This window comes from Muscardinus avellanarius (genome assembly GCF_963383645.1).
Source record: "Muscardinus avellanarius genome assembly, chromosome: 11".
In the NCBI taxonomy this organism is placed as follows: domain Eukaryota; kingdom Metazoa; phylum Chordata; class Mammalia; order Rodentia; family Gliridae; genus Muscardinus; species Muscardinus avellanarius.
Window position 1 is genome coordinate 17,285,782 of NC_137797.1, and position 15,826 is coordinate 17,301,607.

Genomic DNA, 15,826 nt, shown 5'->3' on the forward strand with positions numbered 1-15,826 from the left:
TTTCTTGGCAACCTCTCTGCTATTCAACTCGTTCTTTTTACACAGTGTAAGCCACTTGCTAAAGTGGTACTTACTTGAGAAAGATCTCAAGTAAGCACCAACATGATTAACCCTAGATAATTACCTTGAATGGAAAGCCAGTATCACTTGCCCTGAATAGAAGATAAGCTGAAAAATAAGTATGATGGGAATCGAATAGCATCCTTCCGTTTGGGCGTGAGGCTGGTTCCTGGCACGGGCTGTGACCCCACAGTATTCTCTCTCTGATGAGCATGGAGATGCTTAAGACCCACCGTGGCCCAGCCGAAACCTTCTCCTTCACGCAATTCAAAGGACAAGGAGAACCAAAATGGGTTGTGTTTTTCACTTTGTGATTCAAAGTTATGTAATTCTGTGGCCGGCACCTAAAAATGTGTCTATTCCTGGAGTGTGTTCTCAAAGTTCACATCCTACAAGTTATCATGGAATATATTCAGTCTACCTGGATTTAAAGATGGGAGGCCAATATTTATTAGTCCCTTTACTGTGTAAAGGAGAAGGCTGAAGCCTGGGGACTTCTTGGGATCCTCAGAGCTGCAGCCATTCCATCCTGCTTCTGATTGACGGGACACACTTCATTAGTCCCTGTGCCCGTTACTGCTGTAAGCGCTGTGTGAATTTTATGTCGCCATGTCACTGTAGGGGTAGACATTGTTCCATGGCCATTTTTCCAGGTGTGAAAACTGAGGCTCCCAAGAGATTCTATACCCTGTGGTCATTTCCCTCTCATCAAAAGTTGGTGTAGTGCCATAGGACTATAATCTTATAGCTGGAGCCCAAGTTTGAATGGTCTAGGATTTGAGACTCTGTGTGTGTGTGTATGTGTGTGTGTGTGTGTGTGTGTGTGTGTGTTTAATATTGCTTTTCCATTCAAGTGCCAAGAATATGGGCTAATCTAGATTTCTATTAATCTTGCGTCAGCAGTAATGACAGTTTTACAGGAAGAGGCTGATAAGCATCGGTCTGTGTGGATGGGAGCTGGCCACGACATAAACACGCTTCTCCAGAATGGCTACACAGCAAGCGAGGATGCCCAGACTGGGTAAAAACTCCCAGTGTGAGAGTGTGCCTTTGCACAGCGGGTGGCTCTCACACACATAGGTGTGTGGGAGCTCCTAGGTGCCCCAGATGCTGCAGAGGCTGCGGGATAGGCTCTCCTAGCTTCTCTTAGGCAGGAGAAGGCTGAAGCCTGGGGACTTCTTGGGATCCTCAGGGCTGCAGCCATTCCATCCTGCTTCTGATTGACGGGACACACTTCATAAAGCTTTCAACCAACTTCCTGCAAGCGAGTAAGGGGCCTTGATAAGAGAGCGGAATTCAGGGCAATTAAGTGCAATCTGAGCTTGAGAATGCGTTTTCTGGGGGCGGTTGTACACCGGCTGCGTTTAGTGACATTCCTTTCATTCAAAGATGACTTTTTTTTTTTTTTTTTTTTTTTTTACAAAATGGGCTTATTCTAGGGGCTTCTTTCAGCACATAGCCTCAGTGGTGTTCAGGCTGGGCTGCTCTCTGGTCATCCGAATCACTCAGCCTATTTATAAACCTTGAATGGAAATCAGCTTGGAAAATGGCAGATGCCCACAGAGCTCTGTTCATAGACTGTAGTGAAATAGGTAGGTTCCCAAGGGCTTCCAGTTTTCTGATGGATAAACAGAGGCTTTGAGTTGCTGAATGACCTGTTCACTGTCACACAAATGGCTGGTGGCAAAGATGAAGACTCAAAACCCAGTGCTCTTGTGTGCTTTTCATCTCGGTTCTAAACAGAGTGTGGGTGGATGTAGAGGCAAGGGTGTGAATTGCCCAGGTCAGGATTTTCCACACTGTGATACACATTCCACTATGGAGGGGTGTGATCTGGGGGTAGGACACAGAGGGACACTTTTTAGATTAAGAGCTATCTAATAGTCCCCCCTTATTGAGGTTTCACGTATTATAGTTTTAGGTACAGACAGAGACTCATGGTCCAAAAATATTACATGGGAAATTCTAGAAACAAACTTAATGTATTTCAAGTTGAGCACTGTTCGGAGTAGTTTGATGGAATCTGGTACCATCCATTTCCATCCTGCTGGGGAAGTGGCTCATCCCTGTGCTCAGCGTGTCCACCCTGTATATGCTACTCACCCATCACTCACTTAGTAGCCACCTCATGTATCACATTGCCCATTGCAGTGCTGCGGTGTTTTGTGTTCAAGGGACTCTTATTTTACTTATTCATGGCCCCCAAATGCAGTAAAAGTGATGCTGGCAAATTATATTGCAGTATATTATCAAAATCGTCCCATTTTAATCTGAGATGTTATTGTTAATCTCTTTGTGCCTGTTTGTAAACAAACATGACCATAGATGTATATATAGAAAAGCATAGGAATGTACAGGGTTTGGTGCTATCTGAAGTTTCAGGACCCACTAGAACCGTATCCTCCACAGATGAGGGGGGGGGCTACTGCCTACTTTAATGTTCATTAGACATATCAGGTTGGTGATGTTGTGGGAGTTATTTCTCGGGGCAAGTCTATATTAGAGTTGAAATGGAGAGTCCATGTACCGTAACTTAAAGATGCAGAGCGTGCAGCCTGCAGATGCGGCAGAACTGGAGGTGGGTGATTTGGACTGTTGTGGGAACCCCCTGGCCCAGATGTGCTGAGTGGTCCTGGGATGAAGGCTTGGGACTGAAGATGATGACCTGGGTGTCTCTATCCACTCTATGTACTTCGAACTGGTTCACTGCTGACACTAACAAGTCAAGGCTAACAGGTCCTCTTGGGTCTTGCTTTTCTTTATAGATTGCTGACTTTGGGCTTTCCAACCTGTACCAGAAGGACAAGTTTTTGCAGACGTTTTGTGGGAGCCCACTCTACGCTTCTCCTGAAATTGTCAATGGGAGGCCTTACCGAGGGCCAGAGGTGAGCAGGGCTGCTTGGGGAGAGAAGAGTGAGGGAAAGAGAGAACTGGATCTGGAAAATTCTGAGAAAATCCAAAAAAAGAAGCAAAGAAAACTTTGTGTCCTCATAGGATTATACCTGGGAAGGAATATGGAAAAATCTAGGTAGAAAATAGTTACTTACAGTCCCTCATCGAGAGAAAGCCAGTTAACATTTTTGTGACTCTTAGACTTTTCCAATGTAGATCTCTGCATTTCAAAAATAGTTGGAATCTCAGAATAATTGGGATCATCTAAAAATAGTTGAGACCAAGTTAAAGGGCAAGATGCCATACTATCACACACACACACACACACACACACACACACACACACACACTGCCTTTTACTAACTTAAGATTATATCATGATATCTTCCCAATTTATTCTTATTAAAAACATGATTTGTAGTGACAGTATAATGTCTGTGTGAAGATGTACCATCATAATGTTCCTAGATTTGTATGTTCAGTTTTTCCCTATTGTAACAAAACAAATAAAGCAAATGAACAAAGAAGGAAACTTCTGGCACTTCAAGTTAATATTTTTTACACACATTTTTGTTAGCATGCATATGTAACCAAAGAAATACATCTTAGTTGCATTGCCCTCTTTCATGAGAAATGTATTCCCCTATCTGCCTAAAGCTTTCAGGGCTACTATATGTACATATGGAATTGTTATTTTGGAAGTGGGCGAGTTGCTAGTGATGGATTATTCTCTTTGAAGAAGACAATTTTCTTTACAGAGAGGTTCATCCATTCAGTCTCCTTTAAATAGCAGCTGCTCAGTGTGTGGAAATGTTTTCTTACAAATATTTATCTGTCTGAGAGTGTTTGGGGGGAGTCTTAGAGGGTGATGCTAAAAGCCTTTGCTAGTTGCCCTGAAGAGACAGACTTTTTAAAATAAGAATATAAGGGAGGAACATAGAATACAATTTACAAAACTGCAGAAACTCAACACTAAATTCATGGTAGGTAACAAATGTTTCTTTGGTCTTTGATCATCAGTATCTGAGGTTACAAGCTGGCAGTCTGTGACCTAGCCTGGAAACATGCTTTATTTGGCTACATTTATCTTTATAAAAAAATTGAACAGACATTTAATTATTGGGTGACTTCACAGAAGAGTCTGCTTTCTGACTTCTCTTTAAAAACTGAAGACTCCAGCAGGGTTGAGCCCGCATTTCTACACGACAGCTGCCAGCCAAGGAGAGGTTTTCTGCTCAATATGTGTGTCAGCTTTTCATTGCTGTGACCAAAATATCTGACAAGAACAGCTTAGGAAAAGTTTATTCGGCTCACAGTTTCAGAGGTTCAGTCCATAGTTGGCTGGCTCCAGGACAGAAACGTCATGGTGGGAGAGAACGGCCGCCTGGCTCACAGCAGGGATATGGCTAGATGTAGTCTCCAAGGCTGTGTCCCCATCAGCCACCTCCTTTAGCCATGCCCCGCCTCTGAGCCTCACTACATTGGAGACCACACTTCAACACAGGATTTTGGGGGAACATTCCAGATACAGACCATAACAGTGGGTAAATGCTCCCTACAGGTTATCTTTGTCCCCAAGATTCCACGTTGTACCCCTGATTCTTTCTTGCTTTGTTCATGTTTGTTGTCTGCCTGGCTCTTGTAAGATTTACATTGGCAACCCCTGAACCATTAGAATTGATTCCTGCCTCAGGAAGGAAGAGCCTTATATCTCTGTCACCTGGAGGGTGCTGTCGGAGAAACCCTTTAGCTCCTGTATGCCACCACATTCTCATCTGTCAAATGGGGCTGAGAATAACCCATCTTTACCTGCTTCTCAGTAGTACAGCAAGAATCAAAGAAGTTAACCTACTTAACAAAGTTCTGAGATAGGCTGGGCCTGCCGCAGGCCCCAGCTGCACTGCGGTCAGTTTTCAGGCTGTGGTGGGAACCTGTCTGCCAGGTGATGAATTCAGTTCCTGGGGGCGTTGGGGGTGGCTGCTCACAGGCAGCGATGCTAATGGTCTGGAAGGTGTCCCAGGAAGCCGCTTCTCAGCTCCTATATGTCCTGTCTCTCTGCTTCAGGTGGACAGCTGGGCCCTGGGCGTGTTGCTTTACACCCTCGTTTATGGAACGATGCCCTTTGATGGTTTCGATCACAAGAACCTCATCCGGCAGATCAGCAGTGGAGAGTACCGGGAGCCCACCCAGCCCTCAGGTGCGTGCCCTGTGAGGGTCAGGGGCTGGCGGGCATGGTCGCTCACCTGCCCCGATCACTCACACACTCTGCTTTATTCGTCTGCAAGGAGTCTCCTGCTTTTTTCCTCCTTTATCTTTCTGGAAGAGTCATCCTTGGTAAAACCGGTTTGTTAGTCTGCTTTATCCAGATCTGTCCGATTGAAATTGTTAGAAGAGATGGCCCACACAGCAGCCTGGGAGTCCTGTTTGCTTGTTGTGCTAGCCTCTTTGGATTCAAATTCTCTACTAAGAATTACAGTTTTGGAAAAGCATTATATGAAGTGCCTTCTAGGCCATGTAGATATATAAACTACTCTCCCTAGACCATGAATGCCATGAGAGTTGATGGCTGCTCTGTCACAGTGGTGCCCCCAGCCTGGGGTCTGGCTCATGGGCTACATAACGACCATCCTGTCTTTCCAAAACAAACTCAGTGGTTTAAAAAGCCACCATGTATCCGTAGCCCTCTGTTCTCTGGGCTGAAAGCGCTCCCTGGCTCTGCTGCGGCTTTCTCCTGCGTTGGAGTTGGCAGCTGGGGCTGCTCCTGGGGAGAGTGCCGGGCACTTAAGTGCTGGTCTACACTGGCTCTTTCTCTTCAGGGTGTCTCCCTACAGCCTTGATTTCCAGAACAGACCTGGATTCCTTACACAGCAGCTCAGGGCTTTAAGAAGGAGGAAGCAGAAGCCGCCAGATGCTCTTAATGACTATGCTTGGAAGCTGGGTACTATCACTTCTAGCATATTCTGTTGGTTAAAGCAACCAGGAGCATACGCCCCATCTCTTTATGGGAGAGTGTTCTTTGTGTACAGTGAGAGGTGAGAGGTGTTCAGGTAGACATCTTGGAATATAGCTGACTCGGGCAATTTATTATATACATGCACACAGTTGATTCTCAACACTCATAGTACATGCATTATAAAGTTGCTGCAAACACTGAATTAGTTGAATACCTAACTGCTACTTCTAGGAGAAATGCAGGGTTAGGTTCCTGTGAACCTCTGGTCTAAATATTTTTGCTTACCTATAAATACTTAACTTTATTTTTATATATTTATGTTTAAAGTCATCTTTTTTAACATATATTATTGTTTCATCAACATCAAACTCAGTGACCAACAATACTACAGTCCATGCCTGAGGGAATTTTTTTCTATAGAATACATTACATTACAACCTTCTTTGTGTGTGTGTGTGTGTGTGTGTGTGTGTGTGTGTGTAGTACTGGGGATTGAACCCAGGGGTGTTCTACCTCTGAGCTATGCCCCCAGCCCTATTTTATGTTTTATTTTGAAACGGTTCTCACTAAGTTGCTGAGGCTGGCCTCGGACCTGCAATCCTCTTGTCTTAGCCTCCCTAGTATCGGCATGACAGGCATGCACCACCACGTCCGGCTACATTACAACCTTCTTGGACTTCAGAACACTAGAAAATACGTGAGCACTGAGTTTGGTGCCATTTTAAATAGTGGAATCACAACAGAAAGAATAAAAATATGAAAACATGGCACTTAGTAGACTGAGAAAGGGACCATTGTTTACAGTATGAGAGCTAAAACGAGACGGCCGGCACATGTGTGCATAGGGGTGACTCAAAATATTTCCTGCTCTGTGCGTGTACAAACATGACTGCTACCGAGCTGGGAGTATTGATTTGGGGACTGCAAATACGTTTTGGTGAGTAGGTGAATTTTCAGATATGGAATCCGTGAATAATGAGGACCAACTGTTGTATACATAGATATGCATGTATGTATCTATAGATACACGGTTTTGTTTTTATTAAAGCCAGTCCGTTCCTTTCAGGAAATTTCAGGGTGACTTCTCTGGTGGTCTTATTTGCTTCGCTAGCTAACTGGTGCCAACGAAATTCCCAGCACATTGTAGGGGTTCAGGAAATGCCTACTGAGTGACTGAATGATCATCCTGTTGCTTTTCAGGGGTGCAATTACCCTGTTCCCCATTGCCAGGTCCTTGCGAGCTACTCATTAGCCTTCTTAAGTGGCTCAGGGGAGGTGGCAGGATATAATTCAACCCCAAATGAAGGGAGGTGCAGTTTGATCATTAAAGGTCTGCTTCTTAGCTATGAGAATCACTTGATTCCATAGCCTCTTTAATATCCCTCTGGGCCTTTTTCTTAATTCTCTGGCAGCAGAAATTTGTAAGGGGGATTTTTTTTCAGACAGGCTATGAACACCCGAGTGGCAGATACAGATCAGCTCTCTGCTCTGACAACTTGGTGGATAGACACCACTTATGTCAGCCAGGGAAAGGAGGTGAGCTCACTGGGTGTGGCTCTCGGAACCTGGCCAAGACCTCAGGGTGAGGCCAGTTTGGGAGATGGCTGCTGTCACTGCCCAGGTGTGTCAGGTAAATGCCACACCTGGCACAGGTGAGCTCCTCTCTGTTCTCTGCCTCCAGCACCTTTTTCCAGTGACGGCAAACACCATGTGTATATAGGAGCCTATCTTTAGAGGCATTCAGAAAGCCATTATGATCGACCCCCCGCTTTTCCTTTTAGTAAGCTTGTATTCACCGAAAGACTGGGGACCCCTGCTTGGGGTCGGGTCTGAATTCTTCCCTGATTACCTGGCCTTCTGCACTTTAGGGAGATCTGAGATGATAGGGAAAGTCAGTATCTCCACGATATTTCTCCACTCAGAAACAGGTTAGGATAAAATGGGCTGTGGTTCTGAGTCTTCATTATGCTTTTGATGGGCAGTCTGAAAGGCTTTGGCTCCCTGCTCCCTAGGGTAGCTGCACCAGATCTCTAAATGGGTTTTTCCTAAAATGAGCATCTCTGTAGCCATTCCTGGAGAGTCACCCCTGTTGCAGAGTCAGAAGCCCCTGTGCAATGCCTGACTTCTTTTGTCTGTGGGTCCCTAGATGCTCGAGGACTCATCCGGTGGATGCTGATGGTGAACCCCGATCGCCGGGCCACCGTGGAGGACATCGCTAACCACTGGTGGGTGAACTGGGGCTACAAGAGCAGCGTGTGTGACTGTGATGCCCTTCATGACTCTGAGTCCCCGTTCTTGGCACGAATCATTGACTGGCACCACCGGTCCACTGGGTTGCAGACAGAGGCTGAAGCCAAGATGAAGGGCCTGAACAAACCCGGGGCCTCCGAGGTCTTGCTGGAGCGACAGCGGTCGCTGAAGAAGTCCAAGAAAGAAAATGACTTTGTCCAGTCTAGCCAGGACTCGGTGCCTGAAAGCCCCTCCAAGCTGAGTTCCAAGAGGCCCAAGGGCATCCTGAAGAAGCGGAGTAACAGTGAGCACCGTTCTCATAGCTTCATCGAAGGTGTCGTAGGCCCTGCCTTGCCATCAGCTTTTAAGATGGAGCAGGATTTGTGTCTAACTGGCGTGCCCCTCCCGAACTCCCCTGAGGCAGACATGCCAACAAAACTAAGCCCCAAGCAATCAGCCACGATGCCCAAGAAAGGCATCTTAAAAAAAACACAGCAGAGAGAATCCGGTTACTACTCCTCACCAGAGCGCAGCGAGTCTTCGGAGCTGCTGGATAGTAACGAGGTGATGGGTAGCGGCCTCTCCTCCCCCAGCCCTCCGGACCCCACCAGGGTGACCTCCCTCAGCCTGTCCTGCCGCAGGAAGGGCATACTGAAACACAGCAGCAAGTATTCCGCAGCTGCCATGGACCCGGCCCTCGTCACTCCCGAAATGCCCACACTGGAATCCATGTCAGAGCCTGGAGTCCCCGCCGAGGGCCTCTCCCGGAGCTACAGCCGTCCCTCCAGCGTTATCAGTGATGATAGCGTCCTGTCCAGCGACTCTTTCGACCTGCTGGATGTGCAGGAAAACCGCCCGGCTCGCCAGCGCATCCGCAGCTGCGTCTCCGCCGAAAACTTCCTCCAGATCCAGGACTTTGAGGGGCTCCACAACCGGCCCCGGCCCCAGTACCTGAAGCGGTACCGGAACCGGCTGGCAGACAGCAGCTTCTCCCTCTTGGCGGACATGGATGATGTGACTCAGGTCTATAAGAAAGCTCTGGAAATTTGCAGCAAGCTCAACTAGCCCTCCAGGGCACAGGGCATGGGGCGGGTGGGTACGAGGGAGGAAGGGGAGCAAGACTTGTGCTAATTGGCTGGCTACCTCCATGCCGGCCATGACAGAAGATTGGAAAAGGATTGGTGCCATCTGGCTCTGCCAGTTTCACCAACTGCCAGTCAGAATTTGGGTCTTAACTGGCATTTGCATATGGCACGTCCTAAAGGACCAGCTGTCCAGGAAAGATGGTGTTGGCCAGCACTTGGTTAGGGGGAGAGAATAAGGGGGGAGGCATTTCCCTAGAAGCCATTCAAATGCTTCTTGGAGGAGGGGCAGGAGAGACTGGAACCCTCTGTTTTGGGTGAGTCCAAAGAGCTTGCTCCTTTTCTTTCTCACGTTAGCAAGCTTGGTCTGATTGCATGGGCTGGCAAGAAGATTTCAGCAACTCTGAGCTTGAATTGGTAATCGATTGATAATGTCTACTAGGGATGCTGGTTTGAGGAGCCTAGGCACATCAGAGAGTGCTGTGATTGAATAGTAATGGCTGCCGTGGCAATGGGAAGGGAGGCAGTAGCACTCACGCCCTGTTATTGTCATCCTTGTCTTGGCCACACCCTGGGAATTAGCTTAATGCTATGGGATCTCCGTTAACACTTTCATGCCACTAGTGTGGAATTTGTTAATTTGCTACTCTCCCTTGAATGGAAAACAGGGACTTGGTCAGAGAGAGAATAATCTGAACTCTATTAAGGACCCACAGTCAGCTCGTGATGGTTTTTCCTGCTCCTTGCTGTCCGTCCACCTTCTCTTCCTTATCACCTGCCTTGCTTATCAGCTCAACCCCTGAGGATGGACAGGGAGAAAGACAGCAGTGTCAGAGGCCAAAATCCTCCCATACACTAGAGCACAAGACCCTCTGCTCTCTGCATGGTTGAACAGAAGCTGATGCATGCCAGCAAGGGGCAGCTTGTTACTCTTTTTTAATGTCTCCATGTTAACTGGAATGCTGCCTCTTGGCATCTCCCCTGTATGAATACTTTCAATGGGATGTGACACTGTCTGTATGTCCAAAGGATGGTGACCGGGCTCAACCACTGGCTCTGTCCATTACTAGTGAACAGTTTCCCCATTTACCAAGGATGGGATCCTTAGAGCCAAATGAGTTTACTTCTTTGGAATTAGCACGTAGGTGTGGTGAGGGCAGGAAAGTGAGACAGAAAGTACTTTGTTCCCCAAATCTAAGTAAGCTGTATCATGGTTTTGAACTTTGACATGGACCTCTGAGCTTGGAGAGGAAGGAAGTTCCATCCACTTCAATGAACAGGGTGTTGAAAGAGCAGGGTGGGTTGGGAGGCAGCAAAGAAGAGAGGAACATTTCCTTAGAAGTCATCCAAGAGGTCTGGAGGGAACAGAAAAAAGGTGTACTCTTAAAAAAAATGTTGAAACTAGTTATATAATTCCTAAACATCCAGATTATAGATGACAAAACATCACTCCCATTCTGGGATGTCTTGGGGCTACTGAGTTTGAAATGAATGGTCTCTTTGGTTTGACTTAAGATTCTACTGGCTCAGGCAAGTCCATATCCTTATTTCATGGGGGCCAACTTCACGGCCATTTGGAGATCCAGGAGGTCTGGTATTGGGAATATTTTTGGAAAAACCAAAGTCACCTTGCAGCAGTAAGAACATCAGTTAGGAGGACACTGCCCCTTCCTTAAGGAGAGGGTCCCGTCTGTCCCCTTGCCACCAGCTCCAGCCTGAGCTGAGCAGTGTGTTATGGGAAACTTTTCAGTTTCCTTTCACTCAATCCCACCTCCTTCCTTCCCTTTCAACGTCCCCAATAGACGTTAAAAGGGAGAAAAGTCTGTAGATAGCAAATTGCGTGTGGGGGTGTGGGGATGCATGGGGGGGTAACCTGCAACCTCTGAGCTCCCTCTCTTTTGTATCCTTGTCTGCAGCCTTTTCAGACCAGCTGAAACTGCCACACTGCTGGCCATAGGCCATGCGGCCAGCCTCCTTGGTCACTAGCTGCCGGTATAACTTAGATGTAATACCCACCTCCTTGTTGATGTGTTTTCCCATTTTGCCAAGTGATTCCATCTGCTTAGTATTTTCCATATTGTAATCTTTAGGTGAAAATGACACTATTAAGGAGGACCATTCTACTGCCGTCTTTCTCTTCCCAAACTCCAGCATGCTCCCTTTTGGGCCAGTGAACTCAGTGGGTTGTGGCAAAGAAGGTTCTATGTCAGAGGTGGGGACTACGAGTTGAGTCCTGGTCTGCTGAGGGCCGCTGGTGGTTGTAGGCACCAACAGAGTCTGGGTTTTATTTCTCCTCGGTGAGTTCTGGAGGGTGGATGCCTTGGTCTCTCAGGCCTTGCTCAGTTCTGACATTTTGCTGATACCCTCTACTTCAAGATCTGATGTTGTCTGTCCTTTCAAGGAAAAACCTGGAAGAGCAGCGGAAGCCTTCAAAACAGCTTCCCTCCTGCTTCCTACTTAAGTCCTATCATCCCTGTTAGCCAGTGCCCAGCCAAAGAAGTTATGCTTCATTCATTTCCGTGGGATGATGGTGAGATGATTCAGTGACCCGGTGGGCGAAGCAGGAGAGTCCACGTCAGCTCTCCTGGTCTTTGCCTTGCTTCTGTGGGCTTTTCGGCGTTTTAGTTTACACATCTGCCAAAGGGGTAGAATTATACTTCTTTTTTTTTAACAGGTAAATTTCAAGGCAAGATCAGTTTTCAGGAAGTGCTTCAAGACCCCAGGCAACATAAAAATGCTAAGGGTCCTCTGAATTTCCATCCTGTTACCATATGCTGCTGCTTCGGATGACGGGGAGCACTTTCAGGGTGAAATTCAGGCGTTTTTGCCCCAGGCCTGCTGTCTTGAGTACAAATGTGAATGACTGACTGACTGCTTATTGCCAAACTGGAAATGTTCTATAGGGATTTACTGGCATGGTATCATTCCTAAGAGAGGGGGGAAAAAAAAAAGAAAAGAAAAAAGAAAAAAAGAGAAAAACTTGACTGCACATTTTTTTTTAATTCATGTTGTGACTTTTATTTAATTTCTATTTTTTGGTAATAAAAAGTTGACTTTTTAATTTGAATTTGTCTTTTTTATTTATTGGTCTGAAAGGCATTTCAAAGGTATTATAATAATATATTGGTGTAATTTAATTGGTGCAACATGCTTTATGGCTTCAGTCAAAATTGGTTTTCACTCATTGGATTACTTTGAGAATAGCCTACAAGGGTGGGGGGATAAAAAGAAATGCTGGGTAACCACCCAAAGTATTTGTATTTTCATTGGAAACTGATTTTTGTTTTGTGTTTTGTTTCTGTTTTTATTATTTTTAAATTAAATAAATTGCAATATACTGAACTGGGATTTTGCTTCTTTATTTGGTGTATTAGCATTCTCACAGCCATACTCTAAAAGACTTGGTCATGTAACTAGAGGAAGATCTATTGGCTCATGCTTTAGACCAAATGAGGCCGGGGACTGCAGATCTCAGCATGGTGGCAGGAAGCAGGGAAAGGGGGCGAGCACATGGGCTGTGGTCCTCACATCATGGAAGCTGGAAGGAAGTGTGTGTGTGTGTGTGTGTGTGTGTGTGTGTGTGTGTGTGAGAGAGAGAGAGAGAGAGAGAGAGAGAGAGAGAGAGAGAGAGAGAGAGAGACAACGCAAGAGCATGCGAGCTATTAGGAGGAGGAACATATAATCCCCAAGGACACACCTTAGGGATCCACCTCCAGCCACACCCCACCTGCTGGCCTGGGACTCTACCCAGATAAGTCACTACAATGGTTTTATCCACTGCTAAGATTACAATCCAGCTGGGTTTCCAACACTGCTACCTTCTCCATCATCTTTGTGAGGGCCTGGGGTGGGGAGGGCTTCTATTTCCAAACCATTACATTTTGTTGTTTTTCTTAGTGGGGTAAATGTCAGAATGGGTATAAATAACAAAAAATCACCTAAGCTGGTCTAACTACCAAAGGGGAGTCTATTAAGTTCTCAGAAGAGGGATTGGAGCTTCCAAACTCCTGAAACAACACCTTGGAGAAGTGGGATTCAGGAGAAATATGTGCTTCTCTTTTAGTACGAAATGACATCAAACCCTACCCTAGTACCGAACATTAGGAAGTCCTGCTGTATACCTAATAGTATCGTGGTAATGTTAGATAACTGGCTAGCTATGAGCAGGGCAGGGGAGAAATGGGACATTGATTGTCTCAACCAGCTGTGGCCAGAGACTTCCAGCCTATCACATTACAACTTTAGATTTTCCCCATGACATATTTGTGTGCAGTCACACCAAGCCATAGTGTGAAACCCAACTAGCCAGCTCTGTGACCCTCCCGTGGAACCTACCCAATAGAGCCTTTCATGCCTACCCTATCTGCATCCCCCTCCAACGAAATCTTTCTTTCTTTCTTTTTTTTTTTTTTTTTTTTTTTTTTTTGCGGATCTGGGGATGGAACCCAGGGGCATTCGACTTCCGAGCTACAACCCCTGCCCTATTTTTTATTCTTTATTTTGAAACCGGGTCTCACTGAGTTGCAGAGGGCCTCACTAAGTAGCTGAGGCTGTCCGTGAACCACGATCCTCCAGGTCTCAGCCTCCCGAATGCTGGTATTAGAAGCGTGCGCCACCACGCCCGGCTGAAATCTTTCTTTTGATAAGAACTGAGGGAAACCCACTGCCCCGTAACATGATCTTTGCAAGTCTGACGTTCCAAAGAAATGACAACCTGTACCCCTTCTCTGTACTGAAGGAAGATCGCATGCATCAGGTCACATTTGTTACATTTTTCCTCCCAGGTTCTGTGATCCCCCTTGACTTGCCCCATATCTTCCAAATTTATACATTCTCAGATGTAGTTCCTAAGAGACCAATGACCAGGCTCCTTCAGTTGGGGCTAGAGAGATCATCAAAGCTAATCAGCCATATGTCAGCTTCCTCTGCCAATCCCATTCATAGGCATTCTCCTCTGTCCCAAGGACAGACGAATTGCCTCTCTGATGGGTCAGGGCCTAGATCAGCCAGCCCTGTTGGGCATGGTGGTGCATGCCTGTAATTTCAGTACTTGTACTTGCTGAGACAGGAGGGTTGCAGATTTAAGGACAGCCTCCACAACTTAGTGAGACCCTGTTTCAAAGTACAAAAGGCTGCAATGGACCATTACTTGTTGGTGGGGAAGGCCAATGTTATTATAATAAAATAGCACCCTGAGTCCTACTTTTCCATCATTACTTATTTGAACAGACCCCCTGGAAAGTTCTAGGACCAGAAGGATGAATAACAAGCTAAGACTGAGGAGTTCCTGAATACTGGGTGTCATATCAAATGACATCAAACCCTACCGTAGTACCAAACATCAAGAGAGTTGTGCTCTGCACCTAATAGTAGTGTTATGAGGTCCATGTAAAAAAAGTCTGACTTTCCAAAGAAATCACAACTTGCACCCTTTTTCTGATGTATTGGAAGGATCTCAAATGTAACACTGTCACATTTAGCAAACAAAACTCCAGGATGCCCAGTTAAATTTGAACTCTAGATAAATAATGAATAATTTTTAGTATAGGTATGTCTGATGCAATATTTGGATCACGTTTTTTTCCTTTTTTATTAATGAGGATTATACCCTGGGGTTTTCTACCTCTGCGCTACATCCCCAGCCCTATATTATTTTTTATTTTGAAAGGGTCTCCTCTAGATTGCTGACAGTCTCACTAAATTGCTGAGGTTGGTTTTATATCTGTGATCCTCCTCAGCCTCCCAAGTACGGGATTACAGGCATGTGCCACCACACCTGGCTTAGAGCATGTTTATATTAAAAAATTATTACCTGAATTTACATTTAAATAGGCATCCTATATTCTAATATAACGGGGCTTAACTGGATAAATGAGTTGGGTTTCATAAAGCATTGAAGAATAGATGCTTATAATTGTGGCCTGCCAGATTAGAATGTGTTGGTGCCTCTTAAGAGCTTAAGCTGGGCTGTGGTACAAAAAAACTCTAATTCCAATCTGGGCTTGATGATTGTTACTGAGTCAGGTTGCTATAATTTTTTGAACCTCAGTTTTCTTTTTTCTTTTTCTTTTTTTGTGGTGGTGGGAATTGAACCCAGGGGCATTCTACCTCTGAGCTATAACCTCAGCCTGATTTTTTATTCTTTATTTCGAAGCAGGGTCTCACTAAGTGTCGGATGGCCTCACTAAGTAGCTGAGGATGGCCATGAACCTGGACACTCTTGTCTCAGCCTCCCAAGTACTGGGATTACAAGCATGCGCCACCACACCCAGCTGGGCCTCAGTTTTCTTAACTGTCTAATGGCTTTATTAATTGATGCCCTACTTATCTCTAACAGGGGTTTTAAGAAAGAATGAGAGAATTTCTCTGAAGTTACCCTAAGTATAATAAAATATGAATGGGAAACAATAGTTCTTTTAAGAAAACAAGGCAATATTAATTGACTTTTTAAATAAGATATTTAAAGCAATATACATGTCCTGTAGTCTCTTAATTCTTGCTGCATTCCCTGGATTCAATCATAACAAGTAGGCAGTTACTGGCAGAGGGAGAGACTGTCAAGTGGAAGCTGGAGAGTAAAATAAATGTTCACTCTCAAATACACTTTAAT

At 45.6% G+C, this 15,826-nt stretch overlaps 1 protein-coding gene across 1 annotated transcript in view; it reads left to right on the top strand.

Annotated features, from left to right (window-relative positions):
• NUAK1 (NUAK family kinase 1) overlaps positions 1-9,199 on the top strand; it is a gene marked incomplete at both ends in the record, with an annotated part of 63,515 nt that extends 54,316 nt beyond the window's left edge. The window contains 3 exons of the mRNA XM_080705306.1: positions 2,826-2,945; positions 5,017-5,149; positions 8,052-9,199. Coding sequence (XP_080561432.1) covers positions 2,826-2,945; positions 5,017-5,149; positions 8,052-9,199 — 1,401 coding nt within the window. The remainder of the gene's footprint in view (positions 1-2,825; positions 2,946-5,016; positions 5,150-8,051) is intronic.
• Between the last annotated feature and the right edge of the window lie 6,627 nt (positions 9,200-15,826).